General features: G+C 36.2%; 1 protein-coding gene across 4 annotated transcripts in view; it reads right to left on the bottom strand.

The window, feature by feature from the left end:
• The window catches only part of LRBA (LPS responsive beige-like anchor protein), a 367,611-nt gene that overhangs the window by 41,132 nt on the left and 300,497 nt on the right, over positions 1-25,982 (bottom strand). For all 4 annotated transcript variants that reach the window (XM_042828460.1, XM_042828457.1, XM_042828458.1 and 1 more), the window contains exon 47: positions 14,541-14,708. In XM_042828460.1, the coding sequence (XP_042684394.1) occupies positions 14,541-14,708 (168 nt within the window). The remainder of the gene's footprint in view (positions 1-14,540; positions 14,709-25,982) is intronic.

Raw genomic sequence — 25,982 nt, 5'->3', positions numbered from 1 at the left:
ACAAGTGTTCTTCTTTTTACTTAAACTCCGTTGTCTAGTTTCACAGCATGAACTACACCAAGCTTTTTGCTAACTTTAATTTTTTATTCAAATATAGAAAAAAAAAATTAGGATGTATAAAACCAACAGCAAGACTGTTAAATGCAACTAAATGAAAATGTAAAGATATAACACAGCATTCATTAAAAAAAAAATAAATAAATAAAAATAAAAAAGGCTCTATCTTTAGCGCCTTGCTTTAGCACTTCATTCATTGGGTACTAATGAAAGTACCATCCCACACCTTTTGGTTCTTAAAGAATTATTTCTGAATGCGTTAGCTGTGGGCTATCAGCTCAATTTCGTACTGACACTTTCTCTCCTTCGTGGTGCTTTGAGTCCTATATTCACAAAAGTGTCTAATAGTGCTGAATACCTAAGGTGAGGCTCTAGCAAGCACTATTTTCCAAGTTCTGAAGTTCTGAAAATCAAAACCTTCAGTCAAATGTTTTAAATGCTGGAACACAAAACCACCAGCAGATCTTTAGCACTCACAGCAATGTGCCTGGTCTTTGCTTCTGCAGTCCATTTTCATGGTTCAACACTTGTGCTCATCTTAGTCTTACAAACAACTATTTTAGATAACACGGACTATTACTAGGACAATAGCAGTCTCTCATTACAGAAATAATAACATACAAACTAGAATGTACCCGAGGCCTTCAGATAACCAAAATAATCATATTTTGAGATAGGAAATTTGCCATCCAAAACAGCTGACTTTGCTGTATTTGGCAGGGTTTTTGAAATATCTGAATTCACCAGAATTCAAGCCTTGGAATTACTGTATGGTCATGCCTGCCAGCTCTGGGAAGCATCTTAATCTTCAAAGAAATGGTGAATAAGTAAGTTTATCAAAAACTGGATGTGTAATCTGACATACAAGTGCTGAGATTCAATGCGTACTTTTTGAAGAATAACAAAATCAGATCTGTGAATTCTAAAGCTCAGTAAGCCCCATCAGAGTTCCTTTCCTAGAGATAAAAAATGCTACATTAAAATTAAAATACTGGGTTTTGTGACTCAAGATATCAAGGGAATCTTAAGAGCATAGAACCTGAGATCCCTTAAGACTTCAGACATGAACAAAGCTACATCTTAGCAGCTCTGCCATCTCTGTAAAAAGCTGTTAGTATTAAAACATTCAGTTTAAAAATATTTGCCTACATTTACTTGCAGATTGAACGGATGTTTTTACTAGCAAGTGAGAATTCTGTTTTGCAATGAGGGGTGGCACTAGAAGAACACAGGAGATGCAAAATGCTGTCAGTCCTGGATACAATCTATTAATTGCACAGTAAAACCTTTAGGAGAAACCTACAGAATCTATGGGATCTACTACTTATTTCCTGGATATTACCCAAATTAAATAAAATACTTTTCAAAGCATCATTTGCATGCATATATTTTAGATGAAGCAGAAAATAGAATGGATAAAATGAGGAAATAATAAGCTTCAGATTTGTTAACTTCCTTTTACATGGATATATGATCAGTTTAGAAACCTCTATTCCCAAGCAAGCATTTAAAAGGAGTCAGGATTTGGTGCTACCCTTGAAATTTGCTGTGTCCTTTAATTCCCGCTGATCTCTCTACCAATTACACTCTCTTATATAGTGCCAACATTAAAAAAAAAAAGGATAAATTAAGCACTGGAATATATCAATAAAGAGCAATTCAAATACATTCATCACAATACAAGCAATTATTGATACAAAACAAAAATCAGATGTTAAAGTATGCCATTTTCCACAGTCCAAACATCAAGGAACTCACAATCATCCTGTAAAATAAAGACCGTTAGAGACAAAGTTATGGTTCCACTTCTTACATACATGATGCTCATCACTATCATACTCATCATTATCATATTCTCAGAATAGCAGCACAGCTAGAAATCTCCCATCCAACCTCAGCTCTAGGATCTTAAAAAGAAATATAAAATGTGCTACTCAGCCAGCAAATAAACAGCTATTGCCTATTTTCACACAACTCGTGTTCTGTCAGCAGAACTGCTAACCAGCAGGACAATGTTTTTGCCAAAACCTCCATCAGAGGCCCCAAAATTCTCAGTTTTCAGTCTGTAATGGTCTGTTTTTATAGCTATGTTTATCCTCTAACTTGAGTTTATTATTTACAGTTCAGGCGCAAACAAGTCTTCTAGACTCACTGGGTTCCATATGTTGCTTCCAAAAAATAAGAGAGCCTACATTTCTAGGAATACAGTAACTCACTGATATAGCCTTACTCCTTCAGCTAACTAAAATGGGAATATCTATGTTCAAATCACATCCTACCACAGGTAACAATGTTTGATAAAACATCAAAACTGTACACAGACACACACTGGTATCTGTATGCTCCCTTTAGTGTATATCTTCAGAGAAACCAAGTGAAATTTGAAAAACCTGAGCAAATATCAAGGCAACAACAGTTGGGCAATTATGTCTAGACATAGCAGCAAGACTGCAGCAAAAAAAAACCTTTTGCATTCCTTTTCATTCCTAATAAAAACGTGAAGATTCTTTAGCTTCAATACTTCTTTGTTACTTGTCCATTATGTCCAAGACAACATACCAGCACCTCCATACAACCTCCCGGAAATGATGTTCCTTGTCCCAGATGATATTTGAATCCAGACGTCAACATATTTCTGATGACATCTCAGTCAGAAGGATCACATACAGAAGACTGCAAGATGATACTCCTCCATCATCAGAAACGTCCTAGAATCACTCCCCATTTTCACAGTTTACTTAACAAGAGAAATTTGGGGATTTTTAGCCACCAGATGTCACTCAGACTTTTGTTCAGCCTGTCAAAGAAAATCAGCTACAAGCAGAGAATTCTGTCCACAGAGTGATAATTAATATCTCCTTTGCGACAGAGGAACAAAACTACTACATACCTGAGAACATACAGTAAAATGACAATTGGTCAAGAGGCCATCAACTCACTTTTTAACAAATTATAGCCCAGATTCTAATTTAATTTCCTTGAAAGATTTATTAATAGCATTAGTGAGTATCAGTAAGAGATGGCCAGACTCTTCTAATGGCAGTGAAAGAGTATGCACTCTCACATTAAATATTGTATCACAGAAATAGTAAGATTATTGTAGGCAAAAATATTTCAGAAATTTTCAAAACTATTAAAGGCAGTGTATCATTGAAAAATAAAAACCTTGGTCTGAAAAGTATCCTTACTTCTACAAACCATTATCTCTGAAGCTATGCTGCATACCACAAAGTAAAAGATATTATCATTCAACATTTTGTTTCACTGCTTCTCAAATATCTCAGTAAAATAGCCTTCTTCCTGTTAATCCTCTACAAAAACAAAGCCATAATTGTTCCAGATGCTAGAACAAGAAGTAATAAAAAGAAACAAGCTAACTCTTTACTATAACCCACACAGAATGCATATCTAACCACATACTAATAAGATTAATGTGGTATTTCAAATATTAATGAATTTGTTAGTACAGAAGTAAGAAGCAAACTTCACAAATATCTGATTACTGCCATGATGTTCTCCTAATTAATCTCCTGAGTTATCTCCTTTTTTCTTGGGGAGCGAGAAGGAGAGCGGGAGAAGGAAGCAAATTAATAGAAAAAGAGTTAAAAAAAAGGAAAACTTGCCATAGCTATAATATAGTTTTTGGTCTCTGCTTAACAGAGATTGTTTCAGTCTCTGAACATAGCCTCTAATCTAACTGTGAAAGAAGTTAATTCAACAGTATGCAGTACCCACCAACTACGGCTGTAAATTTTTGGAGAAGGAGGGTGATGGGGAGGTTGAACATATGGATGCAGTTAAGGTAAAAACAGATGTTTGTTACTTTTCTTTGCAGCAACACTCAGAAACTAAGTCAAAATTGCTTTTTTTTCATGTTTATGTCTGAAAGAACTATAAAATTAAATATGAGGGAGGGAGGGTGGAGGGGGAACTGCACTGAGTGTCACAGAGAAAGAATGAAATGGTCTCTAGTTTTGAACTCAAATGCTGAAATGAAGGCCTGTATGAAGGTAAGACATACACCATTTAAGTCTAGATTTAAAGACCCTTAAAGAGAACTAGCTTAGAGTAGCTTTTATCATGCACGCTCAGACAAAGAACACCAAGCGTTCTTTCTTAAGTCTTAGAGCACAACATACCCATGCTACACTGCAACCCACAGCTTGAACACCCAATTACAAGTTACACTCTAATTGTTACAAAGAGACTACTTGTATCCCTGTGCCTTTACATAGCTGAATGTGATCATTTCCAGTTACTTCTCTAATCAGTAGGTTTTAAATGCCAAATATTTGAAAGCTCAGATGAAAAAAAATTCAAGCATAGCAAGAAATATTCTTTCAGCATGTGTGTTAAGGACACAAAAGGTTTTGGGTTTGTCTTCCATCTTTCTACCCATTATTTATGTCCAGAAAATAACAACCCTCACAAAAATAATTACTTTGGCTCTCTGCCGCTCCTACCTCACTCTTCAATATTCAAAAAGGTTTACACACACATGTTCCTCAGTGATTTCTATTGGCTCAAGCAACACACAATTACAATTGCTTGCCTTGCCTTTCCTTCCACCCAGATGTTGCTTTGCAGCACCAGAGAACACAGATCGTTTGACAGGTTTTCCCTCAGACGGTGAAGCGGAATGGCTTAGCGGCTAACTGACCAGCTCCTTCCCCTGGGATGATGATTAAAATCAAGCCCTGATAATGAGCGATCACGAAACCTCATCTGACCAGACAGTCACTTACGCTTCTGCAGTATGGTTCTGAGTTCAATTACTCACGGACTGCAGGACATATAACGCTAGCCAGACAACAAGCACGATTCATACCAATTAGATAGAATTCCTGAAAGCAGGCTGAGGACTACAGAAGAGAAGCTCGTTGTAGTATCCTCTTCCCTTGTTTCATAACAATCCCCATTAGATCAAGATTGTGAAAAATGGACAAAATGCTTTTCTGAAGCCGGCAATGTATATGCTCAATGACTCCACACCTGCCCTGGGGACACTGCACTACACTTGACCCAGGGAAAAAATCACAGCACTCAAATGTTCATAAATTTATCATAAATTCACACGCTTGCATCAACTTTTCAGAATACACGAGACCTAATTTCTTCATGCCAAAGAAAGAAAATCTTTCTTTTATTTTGACTTCACAAAGCAGGTTCTTTTCAAGGATTCATTACAGCTATTTTATCAATCATGCCAACCACTTAATGCACTGTTAAGCATGAACAGAAATACTACCAATTGGCAGCACAGGGGACGTTACCACAGCACACCAGCACGCTGTGAAAAAAGTGCATAACTCTTGTTTGCTGCAGTAGATTGGCAATATGAGCAACAAAACAGAACAGGCCACATCACACAAACATACACAAAGAAAAGATATAAAATGAAGACAGGATAGCAATCAAATATAAATGGAGCTTAGACTTTTTGTCCTTTGTGAGAAACACCTCTTCTGTACTTTTACTTTTTTTTTTTTTTTTTTTTTTAATTTCTTCTTCATGTTTGTTCACAGTACTGTAGTTTCCTGCAAGTTAGGTTACTAGTCTGCCACTCATTAGTTTTAAAATCCAAACCACCAATATTCTGTGTGTGAATATTTTCTACTGTTTACAACACAGAGAAGTGCAAAAGGGAGCACAGAGAAGGATACTTTTATCATGGCTTCAAGAACAAAAATGTTAACACAGCTCTTAAACTACATTAGGAAATTTTCTGTGAAAATTGAGAAATTAAGTCTTTCTGTCCTGACAGACCAGCATGAGAATTACATGGCAGTCATTAAAACAAATCAGGAAGTAATCACAGTTTGTGAAAATACAAACAGATTCCCCCTCAGGGCCACATAAGTTGCTCCGATCTGAATATATACATTCCAGGCATATTAAGGTCTAGCTTGGCCTCTCTGCAATCTCCAGTTCATGCAGCTGTCCGTCTACTACAGCGTAATCCCAGCTGCCAATCTGAAAGAAACCAGTTAGTCAGAGCAGACACAACCAACAGAAACAAATGTCACTCAATAATGTTCAGAGGCACTGGGTTCATGGATAATTTCAAACAGTATCTCTGTCTGGAGCACTGATGTGCTCATTCAAAACACCTAAATCTTTGGCTACTGGAAAGAAGCAGATAAAAAAAATAGAACTAGAGAAACAGGTCTGGAAGTACTTCAAAGAGACTGACAAAGTAAAAAGGGAAAAGATTCTAAAAAGAAAGCTAAGAAAAATTTAAAGACCTGCAAATAAATTTGGATACAATATAAGCAAAATCCCAAACAGCTCTGCAGCTAGTTTTTAAAAATGTGAGCCTTCCTTTTACTTTAGCAACAAAACAAAAACTGCAGAATTTCTCTATTCACTACAGTAGGTGAAGATTTCAAACTCTCTGGCATTTAAAATCGGTAATTATTACATGTTAAGCATTGGTATTCTCATATGCATTACTTTGAAATTTCACCATTTTCTGGCATTATTCATTCATCCCTTGAAAAAGCAAAGATAATCTTTAAAGCTTGCTTCCTACGCACAGTCTAGTTGCTACTCAGCTAACTCCAAACTTTCTGATATAAAACATTTTCCTTTGGAAAAAAATCAAACTGTCCCAGTCTGTTAGCATTCCATGGAATTTCTCCAAATTTGATACCATCTCTACTTATAAAATAAAACATTTCAGTCTGGGGGAGGTTGACACACTGTTGTATACACCCAGCATCTAGTGGTCTTAAAACTGTCTTGCATGATCACCTGTCAGAATTTGTATTATCTGTGAACAAGAAACAAAGAATCTCATTTCCTTAGCTCCACTAATATATTTACTAAACTAAAGCATAACATAATCAAAATATTTGTTTTCAAAGTATGGATACAATGTTATCTCTGAGTTTCATACTGCATTGAATTGTCCTTTTTTTTTTCCATACCTAATAAAATATAATGTTTAACTCAGTCTTGATTTTTGGGCACTGACTGAGGGAAAGCATCTTTAACATGACCTCAAGCTTATTTGCTCACAAGGCACCTATTGTGCAAATTTGACTAATACAGTACAGTTTAGTAAATAAACATACCATCAATAGACACAATGTGAATTCAGGAACAGAACACACTTAGCTACAATGAGAAAATACAATAAAAACACTCCAAACAAAAATTGTTAATTTTCCAACTGCAGCACAAGATATTGATTAGAGTTCCCAAAGAACTTGCAAATAACCAAAGCATGCTGGTGAGAAGATACGGAATGTTTGTAGAGCATTTGCCTCCACACTTCATTCAAGGCTAAATGACTTAGTGCATGATAACTGCAGCTATTATACACTAGTATATTCAATTCTTTCCGTGTACAGGGCAGGAAAAATAAAAAAAAGGGGAAAAAAAAGCATTCCACTCAAAAGCTGCTTTTGAAATATGAACAACACTTTTTTCCATCCCTTGTTTATCTTTTGGCTTACTCATTCCTCTTCAATGTTGGCCAACAAATATGTCAACTATCTAAGACTGACCAGCCAGGCACAAATGAAAATGTGAAGAGCCCAGGAGTCTCAAGGCCCTTCTGGCTCTGATAGATCCACAAGACAGGTCAAGCAACAAAAGGTGAGGGAACTGACTGCACTGAAAATTTCTATACATTGAATTTCAAACAGAGACTGAAAAAAAAAAAAAACACTCAGACATGAACTAATTTACATGAGTTACTTCTTCCCATGAAGCATTAATACTTCCAGTAAAAGCAGTTGTCTGATTCTAACTTTCTTCAATCCTTACACATCAGGCATCTCAGATCTACTTCATTTAAAATATTACTCCTTTTCCTCTTGAATAAAGCAGGAGCATCAAATAAAATGAGAATCTATTCCTAATGAAGAGAATGCTCAGATCAAACATTTTTCTGGACTGAAACCTGACAATGTTTTTCTATCTTTTCCTAGGCATTGTAGCAAATACTTAAGACAAAGGCAATAAAACCCCATTTGTCATGTCAAACTCTGGGCTAAATGGAATCAAAGAGGTGCCACTCCTCCCAGATATCACAGCAAACACTTGATTATATTCAGTTTGCCTGTTTACTTAAACACTACAGATAGGTAACAGTGTAAGCTGAGATGCGTAAATGCATAGGAAAATAACATGAACTGGTGGCAGTAGTGATGCTACTGTTATTTTCATATGTCTGTTTGTTTGTTTGTTTTTACCAGAAGAGACGACTCTTTTTTTCATAGGAGAAACCCGATCAGCATCCAAAAATCCTAACAGGCTGATTTCATGCAATAGCTGCAAATGCTCACCCAGAAAAGCAATTCGGGCTCTGTTCTTTTCCACCTTCCACCAGAGGAGATCAGGGTTTGTTTGCGGTTAACAAGTTCACCTCTTCGTAGCTATTAAGTCACTATCCTACTACAAATACAGTCTTCTTAAGTCTGGTTGCATATGATATTTTAAAACTGATTTTCAGAATCAGAAATAGACCTCATCATAACATTTACTTGGCTTCTCCTCCTGTTCCGGTGTTGCACAACATCAAGCATACCATCTGTGCAACACACTTCTGGTCAGAGATGATTCAAAGATTATTTCAACAATAGTTTGCATTTTGCCTGCATGAATTTGTTACTGTATTAAACACATTTCAATTTACTGCTCTGTGACAGTATTTTCTAATCACTTTATCCTACTTTTTAAAACTCATCACAGCCACAACAAAGACTGTTGCCCAACCTGCTAAAACCAGACTGATCATTTTCCCATTTAGTAAATGTTAACTATGCTATAAATACAATTTGTGTTTATACTTTGTGAAAGATTCACTGCTGTCAGAGTTCTCCAGCTGAGTTAGAGCTGAAATATGCTATTAACTCCCACCATGAACACAGCTAAAAGAGAGGCCAAAAATGCTTTCTCTGGGATAAGATATCAGATCTGCTACTGCTGTCATGAAACTGGGGTCATGTAAACTAAACATCCTTGTAACTCCTTTTGGAAAGCACAGAAGTCTCTCAAATTGTAAATATTTAAAAATAAAATTAGACTCATAAGAGATAGGTCTAAGATGCATAAAACTTACCCAAAGATATTAATCTAGGGCAACATTTAAAAGCTATTATCCATAAAATAATTTATGCCATATGCTTTAAAACAGAAAATAAAAGAATTATTTCCTCTCTTCACATAATCAGAAGTGGCACATTCAAATAAAGTACCAAATGCTATGTCCAAGCTGATTCTTCACAGAAAGAAATTTTTGAAACTCCTCAGTTCATATGGAAATAAAATATCAATGGTACAAAGAAAGGTGCCGACAGAATGAAGAAAGCTTTGCTTCCTAATGTTAAACAGACTACACAAATGCACTAAAATGGAATCTTCTCTGCAAAGGAGAGAAAACTGAATCATCTACAGCTAAATGCAAATTGCTATTTAAACAAAAGTACGTGAGCTATTAATTGGATGGGACTTACCCTCATCTTTTCCAAACTATTATTGCTAACTTTAAAATCATCAGTCGCCCTTAATTACTGCTTACAATTATAATGCCAAACGATATTTTAAAAATGATTCAAAGAATACAGCTGGATGCTTTCGGTAAGCATGATAGAAAATTTAATATATCCCCTGAGGTTGAGGGCTTCCTGCAGTAAATTGACATACACTCCAAGTAATATTTTGCATGCTTGCTATTGACTTGATCTCTTTTCTTGAAGCTTATGCAGTGTTTATGCTAGCCACACAGGCGTATGAGTAGAGAACTGGACTTCCAAGTTCATGATGATCCTCTCTTTCTCTATGTCAGAGATGTACGAATTTCTATTCTTTTGACCGAAAAAGTAATAGAATACAAATCAGTTCAAGATACAAATTATTTTTTTTCAGATTGTGCTTCACTCTCTTATCAGTTATTCGTCTGGATGGCAAAGAACGAATTCTATTTGATTTTTTTTTTTTTTTTTTTTTTTTAAACTCTTGGACAGCTGTTTCAAAAAGAGAACAGAATTTGTGATAAGAAGGTGCTGCAAATTCTCTCCAGAACTGCTGGATTTATCTATGGTGCTGTGATTACTTGCCTCTTCCATACAGGCAACAAAAAATAAAACCTTCCACAGCAAATCTTATGACAGTAAGTTCCACAGACCAAAATGGGGTTTTCAAGACAGACTCAACAGAAGGTAGTAATATAGCATATCTCTGCTGGCAAATGCCATATTTTCCACCGGAAAGAGATGTGATATTTACTGCTTGTCACCTAACAGCGAGTTCCCTCTGCACTTGAAACTTCTTTCAGCAGGATGCACGAGTACAAGAATCAGAGTCAACGACAATTCTCCTAAAATTGCTAGAGGGAAAAAAAAAAAATGACAAAGAACGAATGGTCTCCGCAGAGACAACTCGTGCACGGACATGTGGAGCAGATGTACTGGATCTCTTGCCTTGCTTCTCCTGGCTGTAGTTCCCTTCCCCCACTTTCTCCGACTCAAACCCTCCTCTCTTGATCTGCTCCCCTCCTCCTAAGATTTGCCTTTGAATTATGCAAGCTTTGCACTCCCCAGGGTTTATCTGCCAAAAGGTAGCATGTGGCCCATGGTTTGCATTTTAGTTTAAAATTTTCGATTATAGCAGTCAGATCCCCTCAAAATACTTTACATCTTTTATTCCCATAAGCAGAAAGAATGGCAGGAAAAAATTGTTTGCAGCAGCATGAGGGGATGTAAAGTTCTACATTTTCAGTTAAAAAAAGTAAGTTGGAATATGGTTTTAATCAAGTAGTTTTCCTTCCTAGACGAGTGCTTCCTTCTTGTAATATATATAACCTGTCTGCCTATAAAAATAAAGGTGCCAGTTGGAGCCATTTAGGAGACCTAAGGAAATTCTGCATTAACCTGAACTCCTCCACTCCTCAGTTCCTTCCTCTATTATTGTGTGTGGCCTCTCCTGATGAGTTAGGTCACCAATATACATACATTTATCTGCGAAGATACTTCAGAAACAAATGCATCATAGGCATCTCATTACTGATGTGGTCCAGGCTTGATAGCTTATTTTCTCCGAGATCATCTTAGTGCAGAAGCTGCCATGGTTTAAACACATGCTATTATTTTCCACATAATACCTAAGCCTTGGTAACTTGAAGCTCTCAGAGTACACAGAAGATTCTCCTTGTTCTAAATTTGCAAAGAAAAAATATATATTCCGCTACAACTTCAAAGATAAGAAGTCCAAAACATCGAACTTTATCACAAGAAGAAAGCTGAAAGCATCTTTTCCAAAGCCCAGAAATCTAGAAGAAAAGTTCTGGTCTAATACTTGCTTAATAAACAGATAGTAAAAATCTGTGGTGTCATGCCTGCCTAAAAACGCTATTAATTGTTCAGACCAGAAACTCATTTGGCTTCTAACCAGGAATTTGGTGGAGAGAAGAAATATTTTCTGGCTAGCTGACTGAAGGAGAAAAATAAATGCTGATTGAAACTGCTCGGCAGTACTGAATGTTAGCGTATGTCCTCAGGGAGATGGATTAGTAAGCAGGAAGAAGGTGAGGCTGTCAAAGGTGCATGATAAATTCATTTAGCACATATATATAGAATGATTATGCACATAGATATACACACAAGCAGATTTTTTATTACTTTCATCTTTACTCACAAGTAAAAACAGAATAACTCACCATTGGTGATGACACTCATTAAATCTCTTTGCAGGGTTATCAATATCATCCCAGAACTGATCATATGTACCAGTTCAAACTGCACATACACATGTATATAATACAAAAATATGCTGTCACAAAATAAATGCAAACAGGAAGGGATACTTTACTAAATAGGAATCCTTATACTGCTGCAATATTCTTGAACCTGCTATAAAAATAAAGCTGAAATTACTAAATAAGAATATTCTGTTGGATCAATCTTCAACTTATTCAGAATAAAAATATTACAGATAATATTTGTTCTACTGTCTGCATTTACCAGTATGTATTTTTTACACCATCGGTAGTGTTTCATAATTCTCCTGCTGCTAACCTACTCCATTATTACCATCTGAACATGCCTGCTTTTCTCTCTCTCCTGTTTTCATTTTTATACACCACTCAGATTGGGACATATAGAACAAATAAAAAATAAGAAACGTCATAGTGACATACAATTAAAAAGATGACTTGAAAACTCAAAAGACTTGCTAACAAAATATATTAATCATAGAATGGTTTGGGTTGGAAGGGACCTTTAAGATAATGTAGTTCCAACCCCCTGCTACAGGCAGGGACGCCTCCCATAGACCAGGTTGTCAAAGCCCCATCCAGCCTGGCCTTGAATGCTTCCAGGGAGGGGGCATCCACCACCTCTCCAGGCAACCTGCTCTTGTGTCTTACTACCCTCACAGGAAAGAATTTCTTCCTAATACCTTATCTAAACCTACCCTCATCCGTCTTAAAGCCGTTCCTCCTCGTCCTGTCACTCCATGCCATTATAAGAAGCTCCTCCCCAGCCTTTTTGTAGGCCCCCTCCAGGCACTGGAAGGCATCACATCATTTAATTTCTTTATTGAACACTTTAGATAAGTATTCAGATTTTCATTTATTTATTTTCAAATCTCACAATTTTTTTTTTTTTTTTTTTTTTTTTTTGTCCTGCTGTCAGCTCCAGATCAGCAAACCTATGCGCTTGCATTACTGTATTTACAGAAGTACAATATGCATCTCTAACTGAGACTACCCACACTTCCAGACAGATTTGTGACTTCCTCAGTCTTAAATTATATTTTTCAGGCTATGACACACGTAGAACAGGTCCTAACTACACTGACTAGAGAGCTGTTCTCAAAACAATTCAAAACTACACGAAAAGTGGGAACCTGCTTTTTTGATTACTATTACCCCAATTGTTAGCGTCATTGTTTCATAATCTTACAAAGAGAAATTATTTTTTTAGATTTTCGGGAAGTCCGTTATTTTGAGAGACAATTTCACAATTCACAATTTCAGTACCCAGTCTATTTTTGAGTTCACATGTAAACTTATCACTTGGAGAGTATAATAGATACCATTACGTGATAAGAGCGTTTCCTTGATGGTGTAGAAGGAAACAGTGATAAACATTATCAATTTAATGAAAGAACAGTAATATCTACTACCTGTAAGCCAACGATTGCTTCAAATCTGGCTAATACAATTTTCCTTAAAAGCCAATAAGCTCAACAACGGGCCAAGATGAAGTCTGCCTATTGACTGCAACCGACAGAACACCAACATCCACCCCCAACTTCTGCTACTTAAGCCAGTCCTTTGTGTACCTCTACTTGCCTTGTGTACTCCCTTTCCACTGCACCCACCTGCCAGCGATAACCCATGCTGATGCTATAACATGACTTTCTTTACAAAGGCTGTCAAGGTGCCCTAATAGCCAGATGGCTGGTACGTACAGAAAAAAAAAAAATATTACTGAAAGTAATAATTGCTTACTTCTCAGATCTTCTTTCAACAATCAAGAAATGATGAAAAATTAGCTTAGGTTTAGTCTAGAATTCTGCAGCAAATTTTAAGCCTAATATTTGTAAATAGAAATATCGTTTGTTTTTTTTTTTAAATCTGCTTTCAGGTATATTTACTGCTGGTATATATCTAGCCACGCATTGAAAGGAATCTGTTAATAGCATTTACATCACTGTCTTCTCAGTGACTCAGAATATTTTACTGCAAAGCACCAATTACACTTATAATTGTACAATTACTATAATTAATATATAATTAATATAATTACTGTTGACCATTGCCTGAATACTTATGAGTAAAATGGCTTTCAATCACCTCTCTCCTCACTCTTTTTTTTTTTTTTTTTTAGAAAACAGCTGTTCAGGTGGAGGAGAAATGGGTTCTAAACACCACAATAACATTATGATATTTTATCAAACAGATTTTCCTAAATAACGCTGAGCCTGAGTAAAAGACTGAATTTTTCCAAAGCTAAAATATTTAGTTTTGCTTATGAAAAATAAATGAAAAGTAAGTCATAATTTGATAGCAAGCCAAATAAAAATTATGGAAGCTACAAAATGACAGAGTGCTTGATTTGTACTCTGAATGCAGGATTTCATTAGAAGACAATCATTAAAACTGTGAAAGTTAATTCAAAAGTGCAAACCAAATCAAGATTTCCCACTGCTTTCTTCTATGAAGATCACATTACTAGGGAACAAAATGACTGCACTCATAGCAAGTGAAGCAGTCTTCAAACATTTATTTTCATGCTGGTATGCTGAATCTAGGTGTACAAAGTTTAAGAACAGCTTGCTTTCGTGTTCTCTAGTTTTGCATGCTGTGATGAATGTTTCAGGTACCTTGCATTTGATGGCCTGTAATCAAATCATTAGAGAAAGCAAAGATTTGAACATTCACCGGCAGACCTGAAACGTAGTCTTCACACTTTTGACAGTGCAGTATTTAACAGATAATTCTGAATTCTGCATTTGAAATAAAAGCTTACCTCTCTCAATACAGGATCCGTTATTGAATTTAAATTAACAGCTCCTTCATACGTCAAATAGTAGAACACATTCAGGGATCTGGCAGCCTCTGGCCCTTGCTGCTTGTAGCCGAAAATTAGATCAATCCACTGGTGAAGCTGGCAGGAAACAAACTCACTTTCTAACGCCTGTAAAAAAACAAAAAACAAAAAACAAAAAAAAAGACACACACACAAAATATATAAACTTGAGCTTGACAGACAGTCAGCATTTCTTCATAGTAGAAGTATATTTCAAATAGTATGCAAAATTATCTTAAATCTTATTACAAAATTGACAATGGCATTTCCGATTCTACTAAAAGCCATATCTATACATGGGCCCTGTGACAGACAGGTCTGCTGACTAACTCTTCTCCCCACTGAACATAAGACCTTGCTGTTTACACTACAGTAGTGAGAAGAAAAAAAGCAGTCAGTGAGAAGCATTTCTGCATTTACAGCCAGCCAGAGTGTGCTTTTATGAATTCTCGAGATGGAATTACGCTTTCCTATGTGTGATCTGCACAAAGAATAACAGCGTGGTAATCTGATTGTGACAGATAAACAGAACACTGATAGATATGAGGAAACTGAACTAACTAGGCATGTTAGGGTACAAAATATTTACAAGATGGAATAGCTGCCTCATTACTTTTACACACTTCTTGTATATTATCTCTATACAAGTCTACACAGAAACAGGAACAGTATGCTGAATCATCAAGCCACTTCCCTGAAAGATTTTATCCAGTTACAAGCTAATCCTCAAGATAAAGGCACCCAAATAGCAAAATCTCACCCTCATGGTATCAGAGATAGCACAAATATATGAAAATAAAAATTAAAAGTAATTGTAGTCTAAAGAGTTAACATGCCTAGGTTCAATCACTAGCAGGACTCATTTTCTCTATTTTACACAGACGATTCAATATTTTTCTTATTTTAATGAGTAGATGAACAACCTAACTAAATCTGATATTCTCTTTATCTAAAGAAACAAGCAACATTTTCCTTGTAAAAGAAATTCCTAATTTTGAGCAGAGGAAGTTAAAATTAATATAAAAAACAAGGAAATCACTCTGCAAGTTGCACGGAGAAATGATAGGTTGGTTTCATTAACCAATGCCTGAAAATAACATTTAAATTGACACATAAAAACAGCAATTGTCTTAATTTGTGTAGTGCACACTGCACAAAAGCCCTAAATATGTTCAAATTAGAGCAAGCTGCTTGATTGTCACTGCAGTCTTGTGTCATATTAATGCATGACAAACATTAAACCATACACTTAAATGGCAATTTATATCATTTAAATGTTTACTGCCACGTCAGATCATCACTCATTTAAATGTGACTTTTTGACAGCTAATTTCAGTTAATTTTCCTCGATTCACTTAATTAGAACTTTCAATCAAGAAAAGACCTGTACATATCTCCTACTTCATATCATTCTTTTTTTTATTATTATTTTCATTAGGATCCCCAGCTTTGGAACTGCTGAAAGCATTCTTTAAAACAAATTACTACAACATGTAGTATCTCTTTGGTTGATCACATGGAAAAATCCTATAACATAGGATTGCTTAGATGGGATTTTTTCATCTTTTTTTTTTTAATTAAAAAAAAAAAAAAGAGAGTTTAGACAAAGACACACAATTAAAACTATAAAAAACCACAAGCAGGCCAATTAAAAATTAATGATTTCAAAATTGTTTAATAAGATAAAGCCAGTCAGGAGTCTCATGAGTGTCGGCAATACTACAACACGCAGCCATAAAATTCTACGGCATTCAGCAAATGACAATGATAAAAATTAATTTTCTTGCTTTCTTGCTAAAAAAATAAAATTAAAATTAACCCTGGAACATACTCACTGTTATTTAATTTCAGGAAAAAAACAGCTTTAAGGGTTTGTGACTTTTCTTAATACACGTGGTTAGTATGTGCAGAGAAGTTTCCTTTTCCCTTTTCTTCAAAAGCCAGACTTGTAGTGGGTTACATTATACTCACAAAGCACACAAATAACTGAAGGAATATCACTTTGCAATTTCCTCACATTAACAGATATCTAAATCTGACTTTTAAAAGAGCAAAACTGAAATACACATTTTTCACTGGACGGTTGGTAGCCATCCTGAAAGTATGTCTCTTTTCCAAGTTTAAAATTAATTTACACTTGTAATTTATAGAGATTCAAAACTAGATAATTCTCATTTATTTTTTTTTTTCCATTTTAGGCCATTTTAGAGTATTTCTCTCATTCATCAAATCGCAGACACAAAGGCTCAACAAAAAGAAGACTACAGTCAACAACAATACCCAGGATCCCGAACAAAACATGGCATAGAAATTCAGACAATAAATAAACCTGCCTGTCATTTCAGGTTCACAGTTAAGCTCTCGGTTGCAGGGAGGCACTTACGATGTGATACTGTACATGGAGGAACAGTACTTAATGGGCTGTACACCAATTACAAAATAAAGCAGATTTTCAAGGAGACCAACTTAACGGACTGGTGTGTGAAGCACTTCACAGTCAGGGGGAAATATGCTATTTAAACTGGGTAGCACTTAAAAACCATCCAAAACGTGAAGAAGTTCCGATGCGCATGAATATCAAGTGCTAAAAATGAGTTCTTTAAAAACTTATTACTGTTAGCACTTACCTCTTGTGAAACTAAACCAAAGGTACAGAACGCTACGCATTTAGGATTAGCTAAGCTTCTAGGACAGACAGTGCTCTTTAAGGCTCAGGTTAAATATGGCATGCAGCTACGGGATATAAGCATTCTTCCCATGCTGCTCCTAACACTCCTCCATCAATTGCTACAGCACTCTCACATAGGCTGAGAGCATCATTTACACCCAGTGAGTGCTTGCGGTAAAAATGTGTAAAACAAACCTCTACAAAGGCCAGCTTCACACAGTAATATTCAGCCCAATTGAGTTATTGTAAAATAAATCAGTGACTAATCCCCAATTGTTAAGGAGCAAATAAGACCATGAAAAGACTGTCATGTGAAGCCCCATACAAATTGTCAATGCTGTCCACGGGGACTCATATTAACTTTGACAAACTGTCTTGGGGCTGATATCTGTTTCTTTAATGAGATGTATTAGGCAGAGACTAAAACATTTGAGATATGCTAAAATGTACAGTATACAGATGTCAAACACAAATACCTATTAGTAACTTCCACTTCTCCATCCCCAAGGCAGAAACACTTGAGAAACAACAACCTGAAGCTTTGATTTTATCACAATTTTTTTGCTTATTCACAAATATTTTTCATCGACACAATCTGATACCACTAAATGTAAATAAAATTGTTTCTTTGAGAAACAATTTTCTCAAAGAAATTTTTCTCTTACATGCATTAATTTGTATGCATCCTTTCGTGCCCTGAAGGGAATGAACAGAGAATGATCTGCTGAAGACAGGAGATTATCAGTGCAACACTCATACAAAGGATTTGGCAAAACAGCCAAGCAACAGAATTAAAAAAACTAAACTAAACTAAACTAAAAACCCACACATTAAAAAAGACTCTTTTTTTCTTTTTTTTTTTTTTTTAAATTTTTGATACAAACAGTCTGACAATTTACCATTACATAATTCCTCATCCTTATACTTTGGATTTGGATCATAACTTGTATTTGTTAGGTAATTATCTTGGGCTTTTACCCCTCTACCTTTCTTTGGCTTTTATTTCAGTATGCCTATAAAGACGTATACTACATGAGATTATGCCTACTGAAAATTAATATATATACTTGAGAATGAGATACTCGTATGTTGAAATAAGGTGAAAGTATTAAGCGTGCTTCTTTTCACTAGCGCAGGAATTTATCCATAAGCAGGCTTTTCAGAAATGTAAGACTACAGGTTTACTTGCTTTACGCCTGTGCTAATTAAAGCATGCATGCAACACTTATTTCAAGAGACAGAAAAGAACCTAGCTATACAAAATGAGATATATGTAGTTAAAATTCAAGTAGAACCTTTTGAAAAGACAGCAAAACTGTTTCTTAAAGGATAATCTTTTCTATTCCATTATAAAAAAAAAATATCTGGAAATGTACTACACTGGCAGGCAAGAAATGACATATCTCAAGCACAAATAATTGCCTCCTATCTCAAAGAGACTAAATATTCTAATTCCTCTTTGAAGTAAGGAATTTCCTTTGAAACACGTGCAATAATAGAGGTTTTAAAAAAACTTTACATTTGAAAATCATTAATGTACAAACAGAAATGTACGCATTAGATTTCACACATTTTTAGCAGAAACACAACTTCGATCTAAAAAATACTCTTCTTGAGCGCAACAAAGCACCCACATAAGTGAAGTAGCAAGTAATTATTTTAGGTTCATTAAGTACATGTTCCGGCTTGCTCTGTGCACATGCATTGGGGAAAAAAGAAATCAAAAAAAAAAACAAACCAAACAACTGAATTACGTTTGCATGTGCAGGCTTTCAGACACTAGCTGGTAATGCTGCCTTAACATTGATATATGACCTTCCTAAGTTACAACGAAAAAGGCTGTTTTTTTCAGCCTAATTAGAACTGTTTCAAATTTTCCTGCTAAATATATGATAGAAAGTCCTTTCAACTTTTTTTTTTATTATTATTACTATTCTAGAGTTTCTTTCCACGTCAACTTTGTTCCAATCAAAATATGTTTTGAATTAAATGATTTTGATTCAATATGTGGATCACATTTCACTTCTAAGATTTAAAGTCCAAAAAGGAAAAGTTTAGGCTTTTCAAACAAAGAAAAAGCAGTCACTTTGTGGAAAGCTATTCACATTTACCAAGACTGACAAATTGTTTGTGTGCACCATTAGGTCTAGTTTCTGCAATAGTTGCCAGATTTCCTGTCCTCCTAATAACACATTAACCCTTGAAGTGCTGGCTTTATCTTTTGAGTTTTTCAACAACCACCACTATTTAAAAGCCAGTTATCAAAATGTACTTACCTCAGAATCACTACTTGATCTCTTGAATATACAGCTGAGATTTTATAAATGCATTAAAAACTATTACAAAGATAATGAACTCTAGCCTGCCATGAAGATATCAGGAGGAATAGGAGAAAGAGAAAAGCAGATACTAAGGAAAAACTCCCAGTCCTGCATAAGTTAATGAAAATTTCAGAGGGATAAAACATGTACAAAACTTTTTACGTATGCTGGTTTCTGAGTTGCTCCTATGTAACTGTGTCTAAGCTATTCAACAACTATTCAAGATGACATAGAAGTCTATTTAACGTACTTTACAGTTTGTATTTAAAAAAAGCAAGCCAACAAAACAAACAAACAAATAAATAAATAAACAAAAAAAACCCACAGTATTTCAGACAGGGAGTACTAATTTAACAGCTCAAGCTACACAGACAACCTCATTTCCCTTTAGCTTTTGTTCCCCTTAGTTAAAAATGCTGCCCAGAAGTGCACTGCCTATGCATTCATCATTACTGTTATAGCCAAAGTTAGTGTTTTACTTGATTTCTCTCTACTCAGTCACCATGATAAAGAAAAAAAGAACTCTAGAAAATATAGTCTTAATAAATAGGTTTAACTCGTGTTTTACACAAGAAGACTGACCTTATGGAACACAGGCTATCAATAATGTTCTGTAAGATAAACTTATTTTCCTGTTACTTTTCTGCGTTTATCAATAAGGTACCAAGCAATGAGAATGGAGAATTTTTCTATAATAGTATAACTTAATGAAACACAATTTTGTGCCGAGATACATTTCTGCACAAGTAACATGTAAAAAAAGAAAAATATTTTGAAATCTAATGACTCAAGAGCCCCTAAAATTTATGTAGCTATTACCAAAACAAGAGTGAGTTAGTACAGTGTTTAACTAAAAATTCTGAATGCTTTCTTTGGTAATATTCATATTCGGTCCACAACTATTATTTTGTAATTTAAAATGAAGAAGGCAGACAGCTGTTATGTCTTTCACAAAATGAAACTTACATTTCCTTTAAAATTCAGCTTTAATCTCAATTTGAAATATCTATCACTGGGGGCAGGATTAAAAATTTAGGTGAATATGAAAACTTGCCCTAAAGCTTTCTTAGCTATTCTTGCTATAAGGGGCAGTGATCACCCTTCAAAAATATTCTTAGTGTATGCAATAGGCTACGCATACACACAATAATCTGCATGTTTGAGAGCAATATTTCATATGAAAATTGGTACAGTCTACCACGAACAGTATACAGATAAATTGACCAAACACTGCATTTTTATCGTTAAGTTTCTACGTTTAGACATCTAACTCCAGGTGTTAACAATGAAAATGTTTACACAGATGCACAACTTGTGAGCAGCTTCATGACCTTCATAACAAAACAACTTACAAGGACAAAGAGAAGCATCCTACCTTGCTAGCAGGATGTGTTACGTTAATCCTTATATGACTATGGCTATTAAGAACATTTGGAAAACCAGACTTAAGACTCAAAATGTGACATTAAAACATTACAACGTTATGAAAGAAGAAATGAAAGTAGGATAAAGAAAGCCAACATGGGTGCCAAAAGCAGTGTAGTTATAATGTCACACTGCTGAATAAGAGCTGATCTGCTCACATTACATGTCTTTTGTCACTGAGTGTGCGCATTGGTACTCAACAGGTAACAAACTATTATTTCACGTGTTGGCTTATCTCGCTTACTCACATATTCCAGCAGTGATCACTGTGAACATGCTACCTTTCGTAACGAAAACAAGAGTGGGCTAAACCTGTCTTAGCCAACCGGCTCTGTAAAAGCACAGATGCTTTTGAAAAGGCATACATACCCTCCCAAGACAGAGGTTGAAAAGATTCAGAATTCTGACTGGAACCTAAAAGTGTTATGAAATTCCCCTATGTGAAAAAATAATATACAACAGTCATAATTATTAGTTGTTATAGAACCACACAAACGGTTAATCTTCGCTCAAAAGCATGGTTATACTGATATATATGGCTTACATTTGTCCTTGCATTTGTCCGAAGGCACACAGAAAATCAGATCGTAACAAGTTAGACCATAACTACGTCTTGCTATAATCATGGCTGAAGGCACATTTTTATAACAGCATGAGGTGCTGCTGATTCCACCACCATATTCACCTGTCCACTGCTCTGAATGTTCTGTGGGTGTTTAAGTATCTGCTACATTGCCTTTTTACAGAAGATTCAACAACATCTAAAGACCAAGACAGTTTGGATGAGAATTCTTTCTGAAAATCTCCACACACAATTCTGAAAAGGGGCATGAAGCTCCCTCCTCCCTGAATTTCAGCAGCTCCTTTTAGTTCCTCCAGCACTCCCTTGCATGAAGATAGACAGCTTGGATCTGGAACCTATTATCCATGGGAGCAGACTGTTAACCACACAGCTGACAGTTGGCCCAGTCAAATTAGCTTAAATGAAGTTTTGAATTAAAAAAACAACAACAACAAAATCCCACAAGATATGACTGCATTTCACAGTGCTGTGTTGGGTACTGACAGAGCTAACTGAGCTGGCAGGATGGCTGTGCCATCAAGTTAGCACAGAAAGTTGCCAACCTAACACATCTTTCTTCTCAGGCCAGTGTAGGTATACTGCTTCCAACACTGGCTAACTCACCTACCCCTAATCAGGGGAGTTCTGCATAGCATTTCCTTGCACCTTGTCACCATCATCACGGGTGCTTTCAAATATGAGGTATTAGCCTAAGACAAACTGGAAGGCAAGAAAGAGTTGCACGCACTTCCATTTGTTGTGGTGAACAGAAATTCACCTTTTAATGTTACAGATTCCTTCTCATTATAAAAGAGGTACAAAACATACACTACAAAACATTAAACCATGCAAAATTTGCCTGCCTTCAGGTTGAACCAACTCTCTGTTCTTTCACAAAAGACAGAATCAGACCAAACTCTGAAATTCAGAAAAGCATTATGGCCAGAGTATGTTTACCAAATGTTGGAGAAATAGCTTATTTTTTCTAAATGAATACATTGCTTGCATAACCGTTGAGCAACATACAGTGAATCTTACTGAACGCAGGAAAGGTCATAAAGTTAGAGAAAATGTCTGAAACATCAACTGAACTCACACGATTGAAATGCAGAAAAGGTTTGTGTGAGCACAGACAAAGCTACACTTGAAAGAGCTTTCGTGTTAAGCATCAGGCTGTGTGCTACAGGTTTTGATCCTATTTTTAATCCTGAAATTAAAGTTTAGGATTATAGACAGTCTGATTAACAACAGCACAATACACTTCGCACTGAGAGATGCTGGTGATTTTTTAACATGTATTTTGCACCTAAATATGCTCATACATTTTTCCCTTCTGATTTACTCTGTAATCTCTAGAAGTCAACTGTTGCTTTACTTCTGCACTCTGTTTCTACAGCTTGGAGCACTTATACTGTGCTTTGATGTGTCAGTTGTATATGCAATTCACAAGGACTGTGATGATCAACAAGTATTAATATGCATGTAAGAAGAGACAGAAATGGTTGCAAACACATGGTCTTCAGTACAAGCAAACATCTTACAGGAGTTGTACAGGCTAATCTAATTTGTCTTTGAAGCCAGTTCTGGGAAAAAATGTTCTAGAAAAATTTATTTAAGATTAGGAAATAGTATGACAAAAGGTCAAGGAATTTAAAGTTCAAAACACAATTCAGATGCAAGTCAGGCAGACAAACCATTTCAATCTTGTCATCTGACTTTTCTGCTAATTCACAGCGTAGGAAGTGTTCAAGAGTTTTTGGAGCACACATTTGTGAAGTCATTTAGGGTACCTCATCTCAATAAATCAGTTACAAAAATAGGAAACACCACTATATCATCATGTGGCACAAACGCATAGCCCACTCTTGAGCTAACACGTATATAAGCATGAGGATTGCTTCACTGCAGTAATCATCAACAGTCAAATCCCGATTTTTTATAAAGCCATTGTGTGGTTGCTTCTGATGACAACAACGTAAGGTATGTTTGGCAGACACTGCACTCTTTGGCATTTAACTGGAGTGACAGAGCAGAAACATTACTTAACAATGACAAAGAAAGAATTTGTGCAGTAAAGACATTATTCAGTTTGAGTCTACAGTTCTCAAAGTGTTTCTGTGCTTCAAAAACAGGTATTTTTAAGAACAGGACATAAAGGAGGAGGAACTGTTGGAAAAACTGGTTCCCCTCTTCTCTGCCCACACTACAGCTTCTACATTTAGCGTGTAGGAAAAGATCAAATCTGTGGAAGACACTATTTGGAAAACGACATGCCCTTTGCAAACTTGCCCAAACACAGCTGGCTCTCAGTTAACATCTTGTTCTGGCAACTTTGTTAAGTAAGCTACAAGAAAGCCTGGATCCAGACAAGCCACTGCTCAAGGGCAGCTCACCTTCTTTTATCAAATCCCCTAGTGCAAGCACTTCCACAGCCTCCTGATTAAGAAGGATCCTGTCCCAGTCTTGACTGTGAGCCATGTCTTGTCCCAGCAAATCCCCTCAGCTGTCGCCTAGTCCCAGGGAGTAGTCTGTCTACTGCTGGAATTTATACCAGAACAAAGAGCTGCCAGGGGTTAGGATCAAAGCTTGAAAGAAGTTAAACTGAAAACTGATCATATCTGTAAATTACTTCTTATATTTTCCTTCATTAGGAAATGTAAAATCTCACTTTTTAAATTCTAATTTCAACATGCACTGCATGTAAAGTTTCAATCACTTCTACAGACAATGCTTTCTTGTGGCTAGTTTAATTTCTTCTAGATTATATTCCCTTCCTTCACCTAAACTGCTTCAAATTTTCACCAAGACAGCTGTACACAAAAAGACTAGTGATATATTGAGTACATTGAGCACGCTCAGGAAATCAAGGTGTAAACACCTCTGAGTGCAATAGACATGCTGTAGCCAGTCAGGAGTAAACTTTTCATAACCTTTATATTACTCTGCCCTGAACCATATTAGTGGGAAGGGAGCAGGAGATGAATACCATTAACATTTGGAGGCTACATGCTGAAAAAGCACGTGGTAAGTTATTAACATTTTAATGAATTAATTCTTTCCTACTGTAAGCTAAATGAGACGCTAGAAAAACCCAGAATTTTCCCTTGCATGTTTTTTTTTCATAGACATTAGCTTACAGAAACGTAGAGCTAAAATAAAATCGTACTGCAATAAAACAGTTTATAACTCCTATCTTCCAACTAATTTTCTAGTTCAGAGATTGAACTCCCAGAGACAGGTCTAGCCTTTTGCCTTTGCATGGAAAATCATACAGGAACTGATCTACGGCATTGCTTTCCAATGGGGAAAAAGATACAAGCAAAAAACAAAACCAATCCAAGCCAAAATAGAACAACCAAAAAACAAACAAGCAAACATCACCACAATGTTTTTAAGTAGTACAAGGTTTTAATCAACTAACATTCTAATAAAACTACTTATTCTGACTGTGGGTAACACTCATAGATCATTATTTCAAAATAACCCGCAATACCTCCAGCACGGAAGCTTTATTAGCCAGAGAAAGATAAGCTTAAGGATAACATCAATTCCTCATCTTAAAGTCAGTGCTGCTCAGAACCGTGACAGAGTGATCCTACCCAGGGAAGCCGACGGCCGCCCTACTTCCCCATCTTTATAACTACACCATATAGCTATTGCAAATGTTATAGATGCCCAGTCAAAGACCTGTAACCTAAGTCCATACTAAACATACAAGCGGAGCCTAAGGAAAATTCACGCTATTCTCAGAAAGTACGTTCATAGGTTTAATTCTACTCTTTATATTTGAAGAACTTTTTTCTTTTTTTCATTCTTTTTTAACGCAAAATGGCAAAGAAGCCTTCTTGTAATATTTTTGGGTAAAGAAAAAAGAAGAAATTGTGTTCCACTTGCAACTGGCCCAATTCAGAACTCCTCTGAGTGGGGACAGGACTGGGGTTGGCAGGACTACTGGTAAGGTGGCAGCCTATAGCTGGGGCCCATCTGGTGCAGGCTGTTCCCACAACTACAGTCCACAAAGGGCTGGCATGAGGAAGCCTGCAACAAAATTTCTGTGATAAGGTGGCCTATTTCTGCACATCTGGCAAAGCAGTTATGTTTCAGGAAAGCAGCACCACCTACACGAATTCACCAACCCAGACTTGCCTTTAGGCAAGCAAAAGGCCAGCAGGCAGGCAGGGTTGTGGGCACGAAGGAGCACAGTGGGAGCTGTGGGGGGCACAGCAAGGCTGGCCAGGAGAAGCCCCACTAATGAGGCTCAAGTACTCAACGGGCCACCCCCCCAGCTGTGCCACACCATGCACGGGGTGTCTGGAATAAATGGCCATGGTAATTAACTCTGATTTGAAACCATCTTACTGGAAAGGGAGGCGAGGAGCCGTGCAGCCGATGGGCTGGTAGAAAAA

This window comes from Centrocercus urophasianus, unplaced genomic scaffold (assembly GCF_019232065.1).
Source record: "Centrocercus urophasianus isolate 14NV4802_14NV808 unplaced genomic scaffold, USGS_Curo_1.0 seq_3, whole genome shotgun sequence".
Taxonomy (NCBI): Eukaryota; Metazoa; Chordata; class Aves; order Galliformes; family Phasianidae; genus Centrocercus; species Centrocercus urophasianus.
The sequence above is the reverse complement of the archived record's forward strand: the minus strand, read 5'-3'. Positions and strand labels throughout refer to the sequence as shown.